At 43.5% G+C, this 21712-nt stretch overlaps 1 protein-coding gene across 3 annotated transcripts in view; it reads right to left on the bottom strand.

Moving 5' to 3' along the window:
• Positions 1–21712, bottom strand: part of kirrel3b (kirre like nephrin family adhesion molecule 3b) — a gene marked incomplete at both ends in the record, with an annotated part of 78737 nt that overhangs the window by 10869 nt on the left and 46156 nt on the right. For all 3 annotated transcript variants that reach the window (XM_080006301.1, XM_080006300.1, XM_080006299.1), the window contains 5 exons: positions 2823–2923; positions 8344–8470; positions 8973–9100; positions 9194–9342; positions 16543–16648. In XM_080006301.1, coding sequence (XP_079862427.1) covers positions 2823–2923; positions 8344–8470; positions 8973–9100; positions 9194–9342; positions 16543–16648 — 611 coding nt within the window. The remainder of the gene's footprint in view (positions 1–2822; positions 2924–8343; positions 8471–8972; positions 9101–9193; positions 9343–16542; positions 16649–21712) is intronic.

The following is a 21712-nucleotide window of genomic DNA, read 5'->3' on the forward strand; positions in this document are numbered from 1 at the left end:
AATGAGGGATACTATTATGGCTCTTAGTGCATGAAATGCAGATGGAAATGATAATGGGGTACAATGGGTGATAATCCGAATATAATCGAATATATTAAAATACATTCGACCAAAATTCGCAAATATGTATTTGTGAAATGGACCAACACGGATTAAGTATTCAAATAAATCCAATGTTAAGAGCACGCTGACAACACAAATGTATATTTATTCATGTCGAGAGGGGATTTGGATCCACAAAATTCTAATATCAATGGGCAATAGGCAATATCATCTTTCCTGCTGACACAAGTAAATAAATAAACTGGATTGAAATGACACTTTCATATTCTGAGTAAATAAGGGGAAAATCCAGGATTAGAATTCAGTGGCTAATAAAGAATTCCGACCATCAAATCTACTGGATATTAATTATGCGAGGCATCAATATACAAAACACATATTAGATGACGGTCCTCTGCAATTAAATAACACACAACCCCCCCCCCCCCCCGACACACACACACACACACACACACACACACACACACAAAGACACGTGCACACATACAAATTAATAATAACAAAAAGGGGGGCGCTTAGAGAGTCGGCTGTTTATCTAAGGTCCATAAATCTTAATGGGATCTGTGCTAACAGAGCATAAGCGTGCATTAAATGAGAAATTATGGGCCTAAGCTGGCCATGCTTCATCCCCCTCTATTCACACAAAAACAAATGATGGGGAATAACATTACATTCATTAAAAGCAAGCTTTACTTAGCTTGAATTACCAGTGTTTTCAGATAGCTTCATTAATAGAGCAGCATTGTGTTTGGGAATTGCCCATTGCTTTGGCTGGTCCATAAAGGGACATTTCGATAAAATAGAAGTCACCGGGAGAAAGGTGAGTCTAATGTCATTCAAGTGCCAGACAATGTCATGAAATAATTCAACAGTGTAATAATTTAGCAATTACAAGGCAGAGCAATTGGGAGAGGATGATTAGTTATGATACACATTAGAGAGGATTTTGGATGTAGAGAAATACAAGCGGACTGGAATCTTGAACGCCTGGGACTGAATATTGCTCTTTCAGCCCGGATGGAAAAAAACCTGACTTTGCCCTCGAAATGTCTCCCGTCGCAAAGACTGATGCAAAGTTGTATCCGAACCACGCAAAGCTAAGGTTAATTACTTCTCAAAACGTATTGACGAGGCTATGGGCAGTAGCTCCAAATTGTGGAAGCGCACCAATTGTTGAACCAGCTCAAACACCCATAAGCATCAGAGAATGAAGGAACTGAGAATAAACAACGGTCCTCTGATAATGCAACACTTGCTAATGGATTCAATGTTGTTGTTTTTTTGTAAAGCCAGTGCAGGAACTTGCAAACAATTTTAAACAAGTAGAACTGACACCCAACATGGTGGACCAGAACACTCAAAATCGATTTTTACATCAAAGAGGTTATTCTTGAAAAAGTAAGCAAAATCATGAGTCACTTCAGCAACTCAGATGCCAAAGACATCCACAATCTTGATTTTGCACTGATAAAGAAATACAGAAACCAGCTACTGGAGCCAGTAACACACCTTGTCAATTAAAGCAAGAACTTTCCCTGAGACCTGGGCAACGGCGGTTATCAGTCCAAGCTTTAAATTTGGTGAGCAAGACTTGACGTGCAATCAGAGAGCCGCTGCCATCCTCCCAGTTATCTCCAAGATAGTGGAAAAAAAATTGTAGCAGACCCACTCATAAGACAAATCGGTGACTGCATCAACGACAATTTGGATTCCGACCCAAACATTCTACTGGCACCGCAAACTGCCATCTAATTGGAAAAATAAAAGGTCTTTTGGATAAAGGTCATGCTGTAAGAGCAGTTTTCTGAGGATTTAGACGGCGTTAACCACGGTGTGTTGACATCCCAAATTCCAATTTTGATCACACCTCACAATGGTTTGATTTGCACCTCAGGGGAAGAGTACAATGTGTGAGAGTCAGTTGGGAAAAGTCCACCCTCCGTGCCGACAGCATGAGGATACCCCAGGCGTCGGTTCTAGGTCCATCGCTATTCAGCAGGTATATCCACGACCTACCTGGGAGTTGTCCGGGGGGCTGGCTGCCAAATGTATGCCGATGATACGGTCATTTATACATTTCCCGGAACGTCTAGTGAGGCCGTTTCAGTTATTTGCGGCGGTTTATCGGCTGCAAAAGCCAAGCAATCCTTTTGTGAATTTGCCCCGCAGTCATCTCTGTTAAAGGAGCGAAGCTATGGAACTGTCTACCAACTGAATTGAAAATGCAGCACAATTTTAATGCTTTTAATGGAGGTATTAAATCATGGCTAAAAGAGAAACAACATTGTTCTCTTCTACCCCTGTAGACACACCTGTATTTCTGTGTTTTGTGTATGTATTTTTTGGAAGAATTTTCTTTTCTTTTTTTCTATTAGAACTGAAAAAAAGCCTCCTACAGGCGTTAGGGTTAATACTGTGCATAGAATTGCATAATAGTATGTATAGTTTATATATTTGGCTATTTCTGTTCAGACTCGTTTCGTTATTTTTCAGACTTCTATTTTTTCAAACCTTATTATTGCTTGTCTGTACAGCAACACACCAATCCTCGCCCCAACTAAGTCCTCATACAGTATATGAAAATGGACTCGGCCAAATAAAAAGATTGATTCTATTTGCTCATAATGAACAAATCGGCAAAATAAATCTGCCAAAAAGCCTTCAATATTTACCCAGTGCAACATCTAGGTTTTAGCAACAGTCAAAGCGAGATCACGGACATCAAGGATGAGGTAAAAGGGTCCGAAAAAGCTGCTTACGATGCGGTCCGGGGGCGGCGTGCTGCGGATGAAGCATTTGATCTGTCCTTTCTCGCCGTGCAACGCCTGCTGGGTCTGCGTGCTCGAGATGGTGGGAGGACCTGGGTGGGAACATTAAAACAACAGACGAGCGATCATCAACCGAGCTGGAGACGACTCCGAACGGGGATAGCGCCAGTGTGCAGCGCATTGGGAGAATTACCGAGAGATTATCCAACCATTTTCATGCGAGTTTCTCGGCAACTTTGTGCGAGACTGAAGGCCATCAGCGTCTTAATGGAAAAAACACGAACACAAAAACACTCTGCTTATCTCGACCAAGGATGATGTTTAAGTGTTTGCTTACAGCTGCTTCCTTTTGAGCGTGCTCTGTACGTTAAGTGAGGGAAAAGGTCGAACCCGCCGGCCATTATCGCAAAACAACCCCCTGGAGGCGGGAAGATTTTGAGGTTGAAATGACTTTATGACCTGTATGCGTAGTTGAAGAGCTTCTGCAAAGAAAACAAGTCCACAACAACGTCACACACGGTGTAACAAATCAGTGAAGGCTGTGCCTGACTCGCCTACTTATGACAACTTATTGACCGTCGTCAATGTGAAGTTGTACTAACGCACATTCGTCTCTCGGAGTCTTCCGGTGAAGTTTCTATGAAGCGACACAAGAAGTCGGCACGAGCTTGCGTCAGCATTAGCAGGCAGGCGACGTCATACAAGGTACTTAAAACCAGGCGGCGACTGCCACTATCGACCAATCGGAATTGAGTATTCCGCAGCGTGGCGTGTAATAACTGCTAATATTTTTTCCAATCTAGATGTGTTCAAATAACAACGATGGAATACGTCGCCGGACCACCCACCTAATGGAAATTGGCTGGCAGTGTCCAAAATGTTACATCATCATTAGGTTTGGTGCTCAGAGAGCGAGGGAGGGCGGTTTGTTGATTAGCCAGACGAGACGCTTCCTTCATCAACATCCCCCCCACCAAGACTCAACTTTCGGGCTCCGCTGGCATCGCACTGACGACACATGATTGCAGTTTATTACCTGTCTCTTATTAAAATGAATTAGCATTTTAATGAGATTCTGGCAGATGGCATCCCGGAGTACGACCGGCTGCGGCGTGGAGACGATCGCTGGCGAAACGCACAGACGAACGCGCGGCGGCGGCGTCAGAACAACTCCAGCCGCCGCTCCCCGACTTACACTAATTTTTGCCGACGCGGGGCCGTGAGTACACGGCGCGTGTGGGATTAGAATGTGCACGTATGTGTGCGCGGCGCAGCCTTGCTGATGTTTTTTTTTGATCTGGCGGTGGGGTTCCCTTCCATGAACTTCCACGGTAAACACAGCGTTAGATCAATGGCTTCCAGGATGCCCAAGGTCTGGCCGGCGACAGGGGAGGATCTATCCTATGGATCAGAGCTGCAAATGAGGATTATAATTAGATAGATTTATCTCCCAGGTTCAGACTGCTAGGGAGGAATGTGTGTGTGTGTGTGTGTGTGTGTGTGTGTGTGTGCGTGTGTGTGTGCGTGCGTGTGTCTATGTGTGTGTTTGTCCCTGTTTGGTGTGAACAGGGCAGTGGGTGGAGGTGTGGGTGGTACTTATTACACCAGCGTTGGGGAGCATCGGGGGGGAGGCGGTCAAACTGCAGCGTGACATGCATTATTCATGCCAGAGAGAGAGACAGAGAGAGAGAGAGTGAGATAGAGAGAGAGAGAGAGAGAGGGAGGGGGAGGGAGGGAGGGAGGGAGAGCGTTTTAGACTATGGAGTGGGCATCTCAATCTGATTATGTGCTATCCAAGCGAGCGTCAAAAGGAGCGGCCTTTGAATATCCATGCTAAATTAAGACACTCTGGGGGCTGTCGGGCTGAGAACAAAAATATTTTTCCTCTTTCTTTTTTTTTTGTAATGGACCGATCACACGTCTAGGAAAAGGTTACGGGGTAATTAAGGCGGGATAAAAAGGCTCGGAATGCCATCATTTCTCGCGGGGACACCCTGCTGCGCGTGCCCTCGTTATACATCTGCAACACGTGTAATTGTCTTGTGCGACCTGGCGTAGGTGCGACGAAGAGAAAAGATGTTGCGAAAACAAATTATTTACTCGCAAATCTGAGGATTACTCCCAGGTCTTCAGTCCTCAGCCATCCTACAAATCATTTGCATGTTCCAGTAGCACATTTCAGAGGTGCCACATTACGCATCCACGGAAACAAGTTTCAGACAAAACATATAATTGTAAATTTTGCACCTCAAAAACGAACAAAAACAGACTTCTTTCAACCGGAAATGGTTTGTACTTAAAACTATATTTATTGTCTGAGTTTGTGTTACACAAAGCATTTTTTTTTCATTTAGCCAACAAGGTGCATTTTAAGTATATCTCCGACACGATATGATGCACAGACTTGCTTTGAGCTCTTTAGATTAATTCCAGATTTCATTTTCATGCGGCTTTATCCTTCATTAATTCACACCGTTACATTTTAGATGGTGTCGCAGAGGGTTAGAGGAAAGAGTCTGAAATGTGAATTTACTAAGCTTAGAAAAACCTTTCCTGGAAGGTAGATACAGGGTAGTAAGAAAGTAAAAAAAACAACATCTATAACAACAACAACGGATATTGAGGGATCCTTCGGCCCTGTTTCTCCATTAATGTGGAAATGGGCAACCTGTCGTCAGGCTGCCCAACACACAGCAAATGCACATCTGATTAAATATATATATTTACACACACTACACCACATACACATGCTACATCCACACGCAGCTGTAAAGCCAAACCTGTGCATACATATAAATTAGTCTGAATTCCTTGAGCATATGGGGCTTAAGTGTGTGTGCGCGGGCAAAATCTCTCAAGCATCAAATCAATTCCTATGTATTCAGGATGGTGGAAATAACCCAATACATATCTTATACTGTACAAATAATTGCATGCATGATTGTGTGAGCCCGGCCTTCATACGTGTAGCCGATTTGCCATTTCTTTACACGCAGAACTGTATAAAGATTAAGATTGCAATTACAATGTCTACTACCGATCAAAATGGCTAAGGCACTCTGCTGTGTGTGAAAAATGTTCAACCAGAGCGAGCAATATGTACCCATTAGCGACTAAAACACAAACTGCTTCCCGCTACTAGCTGTTTGATTATAATTAAATTATGTTTCATGCCCCGGGATGTGGGGAAGAAAGGGAGGGATGAGATTCTCACGTCTGAACGGTCGACCACAGTGGGAGCCCGAAGTGACGAGCAACGACAGGAGAGGGAGGGCACTGTATCGACAAATTACGATTGTGTGTATCAGCATTAGTAGTACGGCTATGTCGCATTCAGACTATGGAATTATGGCCTGATTTTGATGGCACGTAAACATTGATGCCTCGCAGACGCCCGACAGATATGGGGCAGGCTCAATATCTGGTCCTGTCGGGGAGCCATGCGACGAGCTACAGCCAATGAGAGCAGACACGGAGTGAGGGGGAAGGGGAAGGAGTCGAGAAGGAGAGACCTGTAGTGCACCAGAGCAGCAGCCAAACAACTAATCAATTAATTATAATAAATCGATAACTAATAATAACGATTATTATTGTAACTTTTTAATTATTTATTTCTTCAAATTATAAAAAAAACAATTGCGTTAGTTATTATAATAATAATAACTAAACAAACATCTGCTCATTCATCCATTGGGAAGAAAAGTATCGTATCATTTTCCATTTCCTGTCACTCGCTGTGTGTGTTTTTGTGACAAAGCGTAGTTTGGAGACCAGACAGAATCGTCAGGGATTCCTCCTGGTGAAAGATCTTGTGATGCGTGACCCCCTGTCGCCGATCAGTCACGTAGTGTGGAACCGCAACGACTTCAAGATGCCCCGATCACAAGACACAAAGCTGTGTCGTGTGAACAGCACAGGGATCTGACCACTTTGAAAGTCGTGTGGTTCGCTCAAGGTATTAGCGAGGGAGCACAAACATTATATCTTTTGTCAAACAAATTCAAGAAGGGGAGCCGCGGAAGGAGGAGAGAAAAGAAGAGACGGAAGTAAGAAGCGAATGAAGGAGACCCCCAGACATCAGAACATTGATCACGCTTAAATGAACTCTGCCGAGACAAACGTAGACTTTTTTTCTGGCTTGGTTTTCTTGCTACAGTTTTACATTTTCAAACAGCGCTCCGAGTGCTTTGGCGTTATCAAAACCATCTCTTTCTTTTGCCGTTTGTTCCGTAAGAACAGCGCGAGCCCCCCTTCGGATACACGGTTGGTAGGTAGGTAGACGGTAGAGATGCCTCAGAATAAACCCCAAAAAGACTGGATGGTATGCGATAGCACGTCTGTGGCTACAGAATGGATATCAGTGGGAGCTTCTTACAACAGAATTGGAGGCGATTGAATAAGTCATGTTTTCTTTTCTCGCTTTTTGGAGAACTTGCGTGAACCCGATGGTTCTGATCTTGTGCTGGAGGGCGAAGGTCTCTGATATCCTCTGCTACTGTCTGGGTTTCGAAAAAAAAAAAAAGAAATGTCCACACACACCGTCTGCAGCTTGATGTATCTTCGTTTCTCAAAGTTTTAAAGCCAGGGCTTCGTTTCCCAAACAACGTGGAGGAAAGGTCAAAGTGATCCCCTCGTCAACGTTTTAAACCCCCTTTCCCGTTTGTATTTATTTTTGCCCTTGGATCGTTGTAGACTGACATGGAGATGAGGGGTTGGGGGGCAAAAAAATCCTCCAGGAGACACGTAAATCTCCGCGACCAAGAGCCTCTGCCATGCCGAGGCTCGCTCCCGGAATATCAAGTGGCCGTAATGAAGTCATTTGTTTCAGGGTTGCCAGGTCTTCCACCAACGCTGGTATTCATTAGTCAGTCACCAGTCGCCTCAAAACCAGCAAGCTTCCCCTGCTGCTCCCACGGAATCTAATCAACATTTAAGGCTGTTTTCTCTTTGAAAAAAAGACAGCGAAAGAGTCCCCCCTGCTTTATTTATTCCGTTAAGGTATTTTAAGTCCTTGCCTAATGACAACGGTGGATGTTTTCTTGTTTTCTTTCTCGCGTTACCTTTGTCAGGAAGATAATTGCAATGCATGTATGCTGACGTGCCACATCTTTGGGCTGGGTAACACAGCCCAAAGAACTCTTAAACTCTTCTAGGCCAATTAACTGTGTCTCCAAACAAACACGAAAAATACAAACACAAAGAGAGAAAATTGAAAAGGAATTGTAAACAGAGAGATGAAATGACCAGAATCCCCCACGGATTGGAGGTTGACTTAAATTTTTCATTCTCTTTATAAACAACCTACACCAAGACTGCAGTGACAAATTGCTTTTTCTTTGTGCTGGTGACCTGCTGACATGAGGATTTTAACTTCGCGGCACAGTTAAGGCTGATATGTGTGTGTGTGTGTGTGTGTGTGTATGTTTGTGTGTGTGTGTGTGTGTGTGTGCCTGTTTCTGTGCATCCATCGCCTTGTGTCTATAGACGTATCAATAATGCCTGGTAGCCTTACCATTGACGGTCAGTGAAACCTCCTTCTCTCCCGCACCGACACGTGGAACCACGGCACGGCAAACATACTTCCCGGCATCATCTTGCCGCACCGATTTTAGCGTCAGGATGTTCTCGTTGCTCAGGACCTGAAAGAGAACGGGGTCAAAGGGTCAGCAAAAAGATCAGTGACAGGCGGGATACCGTCAGAACCGACGCAGCAAGCAAGGCAGTGTGCAGACTGTTTAGTGCCTTAAAGGGCATCTCTTCTCAATTATTAAAATCCAATTTTGTGACTGAGCTCACTGGATCAAGGACATGGGTTCGAGGCCGTTCGACATTGACAGGAAAGAATGGGCCCACCTCCCGGATCAAATTACCACCAAGTAGGCCACATGTCAAAAAAGCAGAGTTTGACCAAAGTAGTTGTAGCTTTGGCAAAACCCTAGGCTTAACGAGTACTTGATTCAAGCAATGTGATAATTTACCCTTCCGACTTAAAATTATAATAATACAACTGGTACTACCACACTGTAGTTTAAATCCATCGAGCACACTAAAGAAGACGTCAAATGAAACGTCCCTTACAGTCGAGGGAAAAAACACTCGGTGGCTCAATGACAGTACTACTGAGTCGGCAAAATGTCTCACCACTCCAGAACCCCTCTTCATCCAGACGATGGTGAGGGAGGGATTCCCCATCCACGCGCAGTTGAACACAGCGTCGGATCCGAGGTCCACCTGCAGGGACTGGGGCTCGGCCGCCATGCGTGGGCCGACTGTCGGGGGGGTGAGACAATCAATACCCAACACAAATAAGCATTGACCCTCATGGTCGTTCAATATTTTGAGAGTTAGAAACCTCTACTTACAGTAGACGTCCACGTTGCGGCTGATGTTAGTGCTGCCGAGGGGGTTGGCCACCTCGCAGGACACGGGTTCGGTGAAAAACGAGTGGTCCACAATAACCTCGTAGGTGTCTCCGGAAACCTCCTTGATGATGCTGCCCCCTTTGGCCCACCTGACGAACAGCGTCATGAAACACAAAGGGAAACAAGACAGAAATGGGAATTTAGGCAGGGTTTTTCCACTCTCTATGTGTGAAGAAAATTCATTTTTTTTCGGAATAAATCATCATTTCGGGATAGGTATCTGCCTTTGGAGTGTTTCCGTGGCAAGCCGCCACACAGTGCGACAAGCTCCCTGGCAATCGGGGCCAGACAGCAGCACGTTCCTCATTACGCCAAGCGCAGAGCAGCCAAGCCAACAAAAACATGACAAATAGGTAGCTCTCCAATCTTTGAAGACGCGGCTGACACACACTGTACTGCACACAAGCACCTTATGGTTATAAACTGACACAGAATCAAACCGAGAATATCTGTTTTGGATTCGAAAATGATTAGACACCTGCAATTCCTAGCAACACCTTTTCTTAATCCACCATGTGGTGTTTGTGGTGAAGAGCCAGAGACAATTAATCAAAAACCAAAGCAGGGCCATCTGTAGACATTTCGAGCCTCTCATTGCGACAATTTACCGGCTGCGCTTTGGAGACATTCTCGGGAATCTCGCATCTCAAAGCCACCGCCTTCCAGCGATTATAGAAGACACGGAAACAAATGGTCAAAACCCAACAGTCAGACAGTCAACAGAGGAAGAGTGGTACCTTCCTCCCCCCCCGTCCTTCCTGCTTTCCATTTCTGAGTACTGTGGGGGAGCTGTTTTTTCATAGGATAGAGAACTCATTTGTTTTCCATGACTAAGTTGCCTCCGCCGCCGCCACCATGCTTCGCTGGAAAACGCTATCATTTAAATGAGAACAGATTACCTCATTCAATCAGCGAGTGAAGTGAAGCAGAATTCTAATTGGGCTTCATAGGATGGATTTCTCAGAGTGTGTTGATTTGCCGTTCTCTCTCTCTCTCCCTCTCTGGATGGCAGGATTTTTCTAGCGGTTCACAGTTCTATGCCCTTCTCGCTGCGTTCGGTGAGAGGAGGTTTTGAAGCGCCGTGACCTCGATACGCTCAGTGACACCTTCTGGGCGTCCCGAAATGTGGAAATGAGAGCACATGGGAGTGTATAGTGTGTGTGTGTCTATGTGTGAGTGTTTGTTTGGGCGGTCAATTGCAGCCGTCGGCGATCTGTAGAGTACTTCCTCCGTCGCCAAAAAAACAACAGCTAAACCGTTAAAGACAGAGTGGAAAATTCTGGATAATGGTTATGGCCAAGATAAAAACTGTTGGTGTTCGCATGTTCCGCGCAGACGAACGCAACGCCCAAGGATCTTGGAGAGAAGGATGGGCGGTGACGGCGGTGAAAAAAAAAAGGAGGGAAGAAAAAATGACAGAGTTGACAGCAGCGATGACAACCATAACAAGGGTTCTCGGGGATGACGGCGATGATGCAAGGATGATAAAAAACGGTATAAAAGAGCGTAACGAAGACAGAAATCAACGGATGAAAGCAGAGACGATGATGATGATGATGATGATGATGATGATGATGATGATGATGGTAATGACGGTGATGATGGAGATGAAGACCACGGCTATTTGTATAAATGGTGGGAAAGAAAAGTTTGTATAATTGTCTTGTTTATTGTTGTTCATTTCCATTTGGTTCGGTTCTTTTTCTGTTACATTTTAGGTTCATATTTATTGTTTATTGTTCATCATTAGGTTTACATTATATTGCCATTTTTTTTTATCCCTCATTGTTTATAATTTGGTTTATTGTTCTGGTTTGTTGTCTGTTGTTAGTGTGGAGTGAGGGTGGTGTGGTTTGAGCAGCCCACCTGCCTTGGGTCTAGGTAATTTGATGAGGGTGGCTGTACGCCTGTTGGTCGTAAGAGTACTCAATGAGCAACAGGTAAAACCCCCATTCCCACACACACACACAGAAGAGGAGCTTATCCCAGCTTGCCCACTCCCTACAATAAACTGGTGTGTTTCCTTCTCCATTGCCTGTGTCTCTGTGTCGGAGGGCGCTGAAAATGCCACTTGGGTGGCGTGTGGTAGGCACACGCCACAGTTAGGTTCAATTTTATTTGTTGATTGTTTTTTTTTTAATTAATTACTAATTTCCAATTTTTGCTATCTTGTTGTTACTTTTATTGGATTATTATTATTTATTTGTTTCAATGTGTATTCTTATTGCTGGTTAATAAGCTCTCTATCTATCAGCCCAAGGATGGGAAAATGGTATTTAATATCCCCTCCAGGAACCCCGTCAACACTGTTATAGATAGATAGATGGATAGATGGATAGATAGCTTCCTCCCTGCAGCCATCCTCCATCCATCTATCTATCTATCTATCTATCTATCTATCTATCTATCTATCTATCTATCTATCTATCTATCTATCTATCTATCTATCTATCTATCTATCTATCTATCGATCTATCTATCTATCTATCTATCGATCTATCTTTATAATTTATCTCATTACAGTGTTGACGGGGTTCCTGGAGGGGATATTAAATACCATTCTCCCTCCCTTGGACTGTTTCGGAGTATTTTCCTCACGCATCATGTGTGAATGGTATGATGCTGATCACAAAAAAAGACAAGATTGTAAATTAGCATTGTATGTGTCTGGGAATGCATGCACCGTGTGGTGTTTATACTGTACCTTATGTGTGGGCTCAAGCCAACTAGTGTAGCGTTAGCAGGACCCGCTTTAATTTGCTGTGGGTGCATCGTGTCTGACCTCCATGCTCCATGCTTGCGGATCTCCAAGCAAATGACATACTCCAAATCCTGCTTATTCTAAACTTATTTTCGCGCCTTTAATTTTTGATGTTTCTCTTTCTAGATAGATAGATAAGTTTGATGATTCTCTAGATAAGTAATAGATAATAGAAAATAGATAAGTGATAGCTACGTGATAGATAAGTGATAGATATGTGATAGATAATGATACATGATAGATATGTTATAAGTGAAGTGATAGATAAGTGATAAATAAGTGATAGATACGTGATAGATACGAGATAGATATGTGATAAGTAAAGTGATAGATAAGTGATAGATACGTAAGTGAAGTGATAGATAAGTAGTAGATACGTGATAGATACGTGATAGATACGTGACAGATACGTGATAGATAACTGATTAGTAAAGTGATAGATAAGTGATAAGTGAAGTGATAGATAAGTGATAAGTGAAGTGATAGATAAGCGATAGATAAGTAATAGATTAGTGATAGCTACGTGATAGATACGTGATAGATAAGTGTTAGATACATGATAGATATGTGATAAGTGAACTGATAGATAAGTGATGGATACGTGATAGATATGTGATAGAAAAGTGATAGATACATAATAGATATGTGATAAGTAAAGTGATTAGAAAAGTGATAGATAAGTGATAGATACGTGATAGATAAGTGGTAAGTGTAGTGATATATCAGTGATTAGTAAAGTGATAGATAAATGAGAGATAACTGTTAGATAAGTGATAAGTGAAATGATAATAAGTGAAAGACAATGGCAATATGCAATAATCCCAAAAAAACTACAACATAGAAAATGAGGTAATAAACAGTAAACCCAAAAATAACAAAAACATTGAAAAATGGCAATATAAAATAAAATATACATAAAACATAAAACATAAAAATAACAAATTAACAGTAAGCAATACAAATACACCTATGAAATAACCATTAACAATAAAAAAATAAACCTGAAAATCAACAAAAGACAACAAAAAATTGGCAATATGCAATAAACCAAAATAGACCGCTGTTTGAAAAAATCACATCCCAGCAAAAACAGGAAAGTGTGCAAGTTGATATACTGTGTTAACTGTACCGGGGTGGAAAACCATATGGTGACTTGTAAAACAAAATGTTTACTGCTACACTTTTGTGATAGGACCTCACCGGTTCGCAGTGGAACACCGCCAAGGTAAAAAAAAAAATAAAAATACAGTAATTGACATTTGGGGTGTACCTTACATAATTGGTGGCGCTAAAAAAAAAAAAAAACCTCATTAGCCGCCTTTTAGGTGAGCAAACCTGAGAGGTGTGACAGTGAACAGAACCAGACAAAAAGCAAAATAAACAAACAAACAAAAGGAATAAAGATAAGGGGAAGCCGAAAAAACAGTAACTCCAAAAATAACCGGTAAGAGGGGGGACGAGGGAGCTGATTTTTTTTCCTTGTTATTCTCCCTCTTCCCTTCATCCCATCACTCCGCTGCGCTTCCGTTTCTGGTTCTGAGGAAGAAGAAAATCCTTTTGTGTCTTCATCAGAGAAGGTGGAGGAGGAGGAGGAGGAGGAGGAGGAGGAGGAGGAGAAAGATGCTTCCGTGTCTGCACTCCCCCGAAAAACCAAACCGAACCATCAGGTAATGAAGACGTCCTCAGGAACGCCTTGAACACTGGAGCGCCGTCTCCAAAACGTGCGCGCTACTTCTCCCCTCTTTACTCTTCCCCGCATTCCTTTTCCCTTTTTCATCTAAGTTTTTTATGTACACAACTGTGTCCTTGGTTGCGCTGGAATGACAAAAGAACATTTGTTCTAAACTTTATGAGTCAGTCCTCCCCCTTTAATGCATCCTAGGAGTCTTTAACCCACCGGCAGGGGTGTCTAACCCTGATGGCCCTGCTGGACCATTCTTACTCGTTGCGATCCCAGTATTTAATACACTGACTATACCCGCAAGTTGCAACGGTTTTTCCCCACTTCCAGAGAAAGACCTGTAAATTTACCTTTTTAATATATTTTACTCTTGCTCAAGTCATCTTGCCATAGTTTTATAGATGGAGGGATCATCTCCTACCCACTTCACCGCGCAGGTGCCAAAGTATACCGTGGATATGCTTCCCGTAGCAAACAGGTGGATTGTCTTCCACCTGTGATATATACCTGCTATTCTAATTTCTCTCCGCTTTTCAACACCGTGTTACCTTTGAAATGCTTCCTTCTTCCTCCCTGCCTTTACTCCCTTTTCTCTCATGGCCTTTCCTTTCTTTGCTTGTTCCCTTTACTCTCCCCCAACGATGTTGAGCTCAGCTTCAGGTTAAGGTTGAGGTTGAGCTATCGGTAAGAAGAAGATTTCGATATTACGGTTTTGCTCCTTTTAAGTCGGGTTTATCAAAGGTTTTTGGTTTTTTTTGCGGACGGAAAATATGCCGCGTGTTTGACTGCTCGCAGCCAGGAATCAATTGAAATGCGGTTGATGCGGACCCTGGGGATTGATGAATGACACAGTGGAGGGGGTTTGGCAAAATGGCTATTTCGTCTAAGGGCTGCCTTGTCCTTGTGCCGTATCTGATTTGGGCAGACAGCGTATTAGAGCTGAATAAGGGCCCTATTGGGCTCCACGAGCTTGCAAATGTCTCAGTTTGGGGAAAGAGGTCGGGGGTTGACTCCCGAGACTCCCGAAATCTTAATCGTCCATGATGAGCTGCTAGAATGCCAGGACCGCTATCCCCAATGGTGCACAGGGTAACTGGACGTGGTATGTAACTCATACAAAGCTTGCACGGGACTGAGGTATTGCCACCAAATGTCCCCCTGGGGATTTGGAGATGCAAAGGTGGAGCTTGGAGGCAGGGGGTTGGAGTTGGGGGTTGACACCCAGAACTCCCAAAATCCCAAATGTCCATTAAGAGTGACAAGAATCAGCAGAAATGCTGCACGGTTTAACGTTCCCCTTGGCCATTTTCCTGATGAAAGCTCCCTTTTTTTTTTTTTTTTCTGATGTGGCATGATCCTTTAAGAAGCACTTTAGTCCGATGGACCTCACCTTTCAAGACTTCCAGTCCTTCAGCCATTACAGTCATCAAACCACGTTTTTAAGGGAAGGCATTTTAAAGGGAGATCAATTGCCATGGAGACAGAGAAAGACGAGCGAACAGGGAGACAGTGTTTTTAGCCACATTGAGCCTCTCCCTTCCCTCTAACTTATTCCATTGTTCCATTGTACCGTTTGTCAAACCCGAAGGAGAAGTCAAACCAGCTGCCACCGCTCCTTAGCTCCCTGATGCCCTGGGGAGGGAGGTCTGACTCAAGCGATTGATCCGGGCCTCACAACAATTGGAGCAACAATCATATTTTCCAGCGCAACGGATCTGCCTTTTCTCGACACCTTACACAATCAAACACAAACCTTGTTTTCCCCAACAATATCATGCCTCTCGCTTTTTTTTTTTTCTCCCCCCGTTTTGCCATCTCCGAGTGCGTGGTAAATCTATTTCATTTCCCAATACCATTACAGGATTCTGAGCAGGTCCAATTCTCCTCCGCTATCGATTTCGTTCCACATATTCTGTACTCAGTGGTTTTTAAAAACCTCCCACGTAGAAAACCGTGTATTGAAAAATTACCTCAGAGCCGGACTTCCAATATCCAGGTGAGATATTTTCGGAGAATATAACTTCTCTTGAATGCGCTGAGCATGTGAAGGAAACATTACTAAATGTCTTGATACGATTCGAAACCTCTCTTCTATCTTCAGCTTTATTATTGTGAACCGTAAGAAGGCACAGATGACAGCAATAGGTGAAATGCAAACCGACCAGCACTCTATACATAACCAACATTTCACGCTGAACACACCTCAATACACTGATTACCCACAGATGAAGCAAACTAATCTTTATTATTGACTATGCATAGTCAACTTCTGACAAAATGATGGACGTTATAATCATGATGATTATTATTATTATTATTATTATTATTATTGTTGGTTGTTGTCATTGCTGATATAATAATAATAATAATAATAATAATAATAATAATAATAATAATAATAATAATAATAATAATTCCACCTAATTATATTAAGTGTGCATAAATGCATAAACAGCATCACCATCAGAAAAGAAAGTATATATCAGTCAATGATGGTGACAATAACTACAGTAAATGACATAACTGGAAGTCTATAACTTCAAAACAGCCATTATGGAAGAACATTTCAAACTCAATTATGCAAATAAAACAATATTGTCATTTGTTTTCTCTCTGCAGCAACAATGTCGCCCAACAAAACAATTATTCAGGAAAGAGAGAGAGAGAGAGAGCGTGAAAGACTAGAAGTACAGAAATGAAACTGAGATGAATTGAGTGGAAAGTGGAACAGGGAGGACCGTGTGGGCGGGTGTACCGGATAGACAGATGGGCGGCGGATGGCGTGCGGCGGACAGACGGAGAGATGACACGGTGCCTTTTTGGGCGGGAACTGTTCCTTCATCTCACCTGTAGAGCGTGACTGGAGGGTTGGCCTTGGCCGAGCAGTGGAACTTCACCAGGTTGCCCTCCAGGATCGGCTGCGGCTCCACTGACAGATTGACGAGCGGCAGATCTGAAAGGAACAAGGACACAAAGGCGACAACTGGTGATATAGCGTGCTAACATTCCTCTGTGGTTTTGTTCTCACCCACTATTGAATAGTGGGGGGCAATAAACAATAAAAACAAAGAAAACTAAAATGCAACCATCTTCATATTCTTCAAATATCCTAATAATAATAATAATGATAATAATAATAACAACAATAATAATAATAATAATAATAATAATAATAATAATAATAATAATAATAATAATAATAATAATAATAATAATAAAACCGCTTTAAACTTTTTGATCACATCTGCAGCTATGCATTGCGCCTACACAATTAGCCTGCAGCCCGTGGCTTTATCAGGACTGCACACACAGGGATGAAATTAGTGTTGACCTTCTTGTCTGAATCTGGGTAAAACAGACAACAAGCTAAATATACAAATTCTGACATTCGTCGATAATGTTGCCCGAGGTTTTGAGTGCCACGCCGGTTGACTGGTCATTAAAAACTCTGTCGGATGTGATGCTCTAGGTGTACACTGTAGGTGTATTATGCAAACAACAACAACAAATAAACAACAAGATTATGCCACGCTACCTTCCCTTTTTCTCGAGGTAGTATCCACATGCAATATGAAAGGGAAAACAGCAAATCAAAGGGATTCTTGACTGAAAAAGGAGTTGCCGCATGATAAGCAATTTGCAAATAGGAATTAATTAAAACTGCCAAAAGCCTTTGCGCCCCATTGCAATTACAATAATGAACAACCCACCGAGGTAGATGCAATTATAATATTTCCCTAAATAAGCACACATATTATGTAAATGTAATGAACAACTTAATTCATCCTAAACGACCAAGGTGTTGTGCTCTTTGCTGATACGTTTTAATTCCACGCCCCGTATCCACGCTCCTCGTGAAACAGCCAAAATAAAAGATGCGCCTTGTTCCGTCTTCAGGTGACGGGGGTAGGGGAAAGACTTTCAAGCTGGGAAAGCTTTTAGTAAAATTGAAATAAAAAGAAAAAAAGGATTACTGAATATATAGTTCGGGCACTGGAATGAAGAAATAAATATTTGACACAGCGCGTAACGCATGTGATGGTGATGAAAGACTCTCGCCTAAATAAATAATTGTGACAGAATCCGATGATTCCAAAGGAACAGAGAGTCGAACAAATCAGCGGCTCAATGGTACCCAATCTCAAAAAAAAAGGAGTCAAACTTTTCATCGCTAGTGTGTGGTATGCCCTTCTGACGGCGAGGACAACACTGCACCGTCCTCCTCCCTTAATAATTGGCAAGCTGCTCTAATTTGGTGCCTAAGGAGGCTTTTATGAGGCTTTTTATAAACTATTGAAGTCAGGATTCTGGCGCCGAGGGGGAACGGTGAAGCAGGTATTGGCTAGATGAAGATGAACGCTCGGCACACCAGGCCGCCGCCGCTCCCCTCCCCGCAGAGACTTGAGAGCTTTAATTAAGATACATTTTCATCGTGCTAGTCGAAACCCGTGAACCACCTGCGAAAACACAACATTCAATTTTTTTCTTCTTCCCTAATCTTATTTCACCGCTTGACAGATGGTCTTAAATAAAAAAAACAGAGGGGAGGGTTGGTTTCCGCAGACATTCTGAATACAAATTTGAAATATGATTGCGGAAAACAACTGTATTCCAGGAAAGGCGTTTGTTTGATTCCCGAAGTACTTTTACGATTGTTCCAAAAAAAAGTAAAACGCTCTCCGATTTCAACCCGAATCCTCCCCGGATTGATTCAACTTTAATTATAATTGAGCAACTTCCTTTTTTGGGGTTTTGGGCGAAAAAGCATTTTTTCCATTAACTTTAATTGTGGCATGAAACTTTTACCCTGAAACGGTGGATTCATATTAACACTCCTCTTGTATGATTTTACAATTAACATGTTTGTACCAAATAAATATTTTAAATAGACTCAGGAGTTTGGAGTCACTCGGGCAGGAGAGTGCGCGAGAGAGTGAAAAGAACTGAAAATAAACACTGGCGCTTAAAGTCCAAGGCAAAAAAAGGCCGAGGCATTTGGTACATTTCAAAGTGAGCGTGACTGATTTAAGGTGTATGCTCACTTTTTATGCACAGCATAGGACACACACGCACACACACACACACACACACACACACACACACACACACACACACACACAGTGCATGTGCATGATAGAAATGTCATCAACTCGCATGCCCACTTCTCTGATGGGATGTCCGTGCATGGAGTGTAGCTGCTTTGTGCTCTTTTCTGCTTTCTTGGATATATATATATATATATATATATATATATATATATATATATATATATATATATATATATATATATATCTCCAAGCTGCTCTAATTTGGTGTACATATATACATATATATATATATATATAGATACACACTGTATATATATACACACACACACACACACAGGTACTCCTCACTTAACGACAGAGTTCCGTTCCTAGGACCAGGTCGTTAAGTGAATTGGTCGATAAGCGAGGACCCCTGTTATTTCACGGTAAAGGGGCGTGGCCTTTGAGAACACTAGTGTAGTGAATACTGACAGACTGCGGGAACAACACTGAGAACGGTGATGAGATGAGATGTATACAGTGTAGATAGTGTATATCGTGGATATCGTAGATAGTGGAGTCGAGCTCTAGTGCTGAGGTTGCTGTGTAGTGTATCACTGCTCGTATTGTAATATTGCAACTCGGACTACTGGATTGACTCTGTACATTTCACTGCTATTTGCTGATCTGCCAACAAGCTTGTGTTCCAGACACACCCCCTATTCAGGTAAGTCCTCTCTTATGTGGGCGTGCTCTTAGCCAGGTGCAACCCTAATCACACGAGCAGCTGTATTCTATCACCTATTTATGGTCCTGCCCTTGAAGCGTTAGCTTCAAGCGTTGGCCCATTTGTAGTCGCTCTGTGTAAAGACGCACGTCTACCTCTGCACGTCAACCGAAGCAAGGACACCGAACAAGGCAAACCTGCCTTCTTTCTCTCACTCCATACAAAATGTGTTACTACCGCATCCCTACAACTTCAAGGTCACCCAGAAAGCGTCGTTATACCATACGCCGATGCAATCCGGGTAACCTCAGGTCCCTGCAGCAAACATCTTCTGCAAAGACCTCCTTCTCTGTTGGCTTGTGGAATTGTCGATCTGCAGTTAACAAGGCAGACTTCATTTCTGGTCATTCCAACCAACTCTCCTTAGAGCTCCTTGCTCTCACTGAGACATGGATTAAACCGGAAGATAGCGCAACCCCGGCTGCACTCTCCACTAACTACTCATTCTCCCACACATCCAGACCATCTGGCCGTGGTGGTGGGACTGGCCTGCTAATTTCCAACACATGGAAATTTAATCCACTGCTGCCTTTAAACAACTTTGCCTCCTTTGAATATCACGCCGTCTTGGTGACTGCTCCGGTGAAAGCCTATGTGGTCGTCATCTACCGTCCACCAGGACAACTAGGTGACTTCCTACATGAGCTTGACACCCTGCTGTCATCAATCCCTGAGCATGAGTGTCCCATGCTTGTCCTCGGAGACATGAACATCCACTTGGACAGTGCGAGCTCGGCTGACTTCCTGTCTTTGGTTCGCTCGTTCGACCTAAGACAGATCCCGACTCCACCGACTCACAAGGCTGGCAAAGAGCTTGATCTCATTCTTGCTCGGAGCTGTACCACCGACAACCTATGGGTCACTCCTCTTCATCTCTCTGACCACTTCTTCATCCACTTCAATGTCCAGCTACCAAAACAACCCCCCACCTCCCCACCCATGGTTACTATCCGCAGCAATCTCCGCAACTTGTCTCCCACCCACTTCTCCTCTGTGCTCTCCTCTTCTCTTCCACCCCACGGCACTTTCTCCTCTCTGCAGGTTAATGATGCCACTGACTCCCTCTGCTCCACCTTGAGCTCATGTCTGGATAGCCTGTGTCCACTATCCACCAGACCTGCTCGTTCAACCCAGTCGCACCCTTGGCTGACTGACACCCTCCGGACAACGCGCACCGACCTCAGAGCAGCCGAGAGGAAATGGCACAAATCCAAAACAACTGAGGATCTTGCTAGCTACCAGACACTGCTGTCCTCCTTCTCCTCCAGCATCACTGCTGCCAAGAAGGCCTTCTTCAACGATAGGATCAACGGTTCCACAGACACACGTAAGTTATTCGCCACCTTCAAGTCTCTGCTTTACCCTCCACCACCTCCCCCAGCTACTAACCTCACTGCCGACTGCCTTGCCTCCTTTTTTACTAACAAAGTGGCAGCCATCAGCAGCCAATTCACTAAACAACTTACTCACAACCTGTCTTCTCCAGCCCTGGGCTCATCGTTCCCTGGTTTCACCCCCCTCGCTGAAAGTGAGGTATCTAAACTACTAACATGTAGCCGTCCCACTACCTGTCCGCTAGATCCGATCCCATCCAACCTCCTTCAAGCCATATCACCGACTATCACCCCGGCAATCACACATGTGATTAATTCTTCCCTAACTTCCGGCACTTTCCCTTCCGCTTTCAAAGCGGCTCGGGTCGCACCACTGCTCAAAAAACCCTCACTCGATCCCAATCAAGTAGGAAACTATCGGCCGGTCTCTCTCCTCCCATTCCTTTCCAAAACCTTAGAGAGGGCGGTCTCTAGACAGGTTACAGAGTACCTGTCAAGAAACAACCTTCTTGATACACTTCAATCTGGCTTCAAAAGTGGTCACTCTACTGAAACAGCCCTGTTGTCTGTGACAGAGGCCTTAAAAACTGCTAGAGCTGCTGCCAAATCCTCGGTCCTCATTCTGCTAGACTTATCAGCTGCTTTTGACACTGTCAATCATTGCATACTCCTGTCCATACTCTCAAGCATGGGCATAACGGGCAGTGCACTTTCCTGGTTCGAATCTTACCTTACTGGGCGCTCGTTCAGTGTGACATGGCGAGGCCAGCTGTCTGTGCCTCACAACCTCACCACAGGGGTGCCCCAAGGCTCGGTGCTAGGACCCCTCCTCATTGCCATATACACCACCTCACTGGGCCCGATCATCC

This window comes from Zeus faber (genome assembly GCF_960531495.2).
Source record: "Zeus faber genome assembly, chromosome: 9".
Taxonomy (NCBI): domain Eukaryota; kingdom Metazoa; phylum Chordata; class Actinopteri; order Zeiformes; family Zeidae; genus Zeus; species Zeus faber.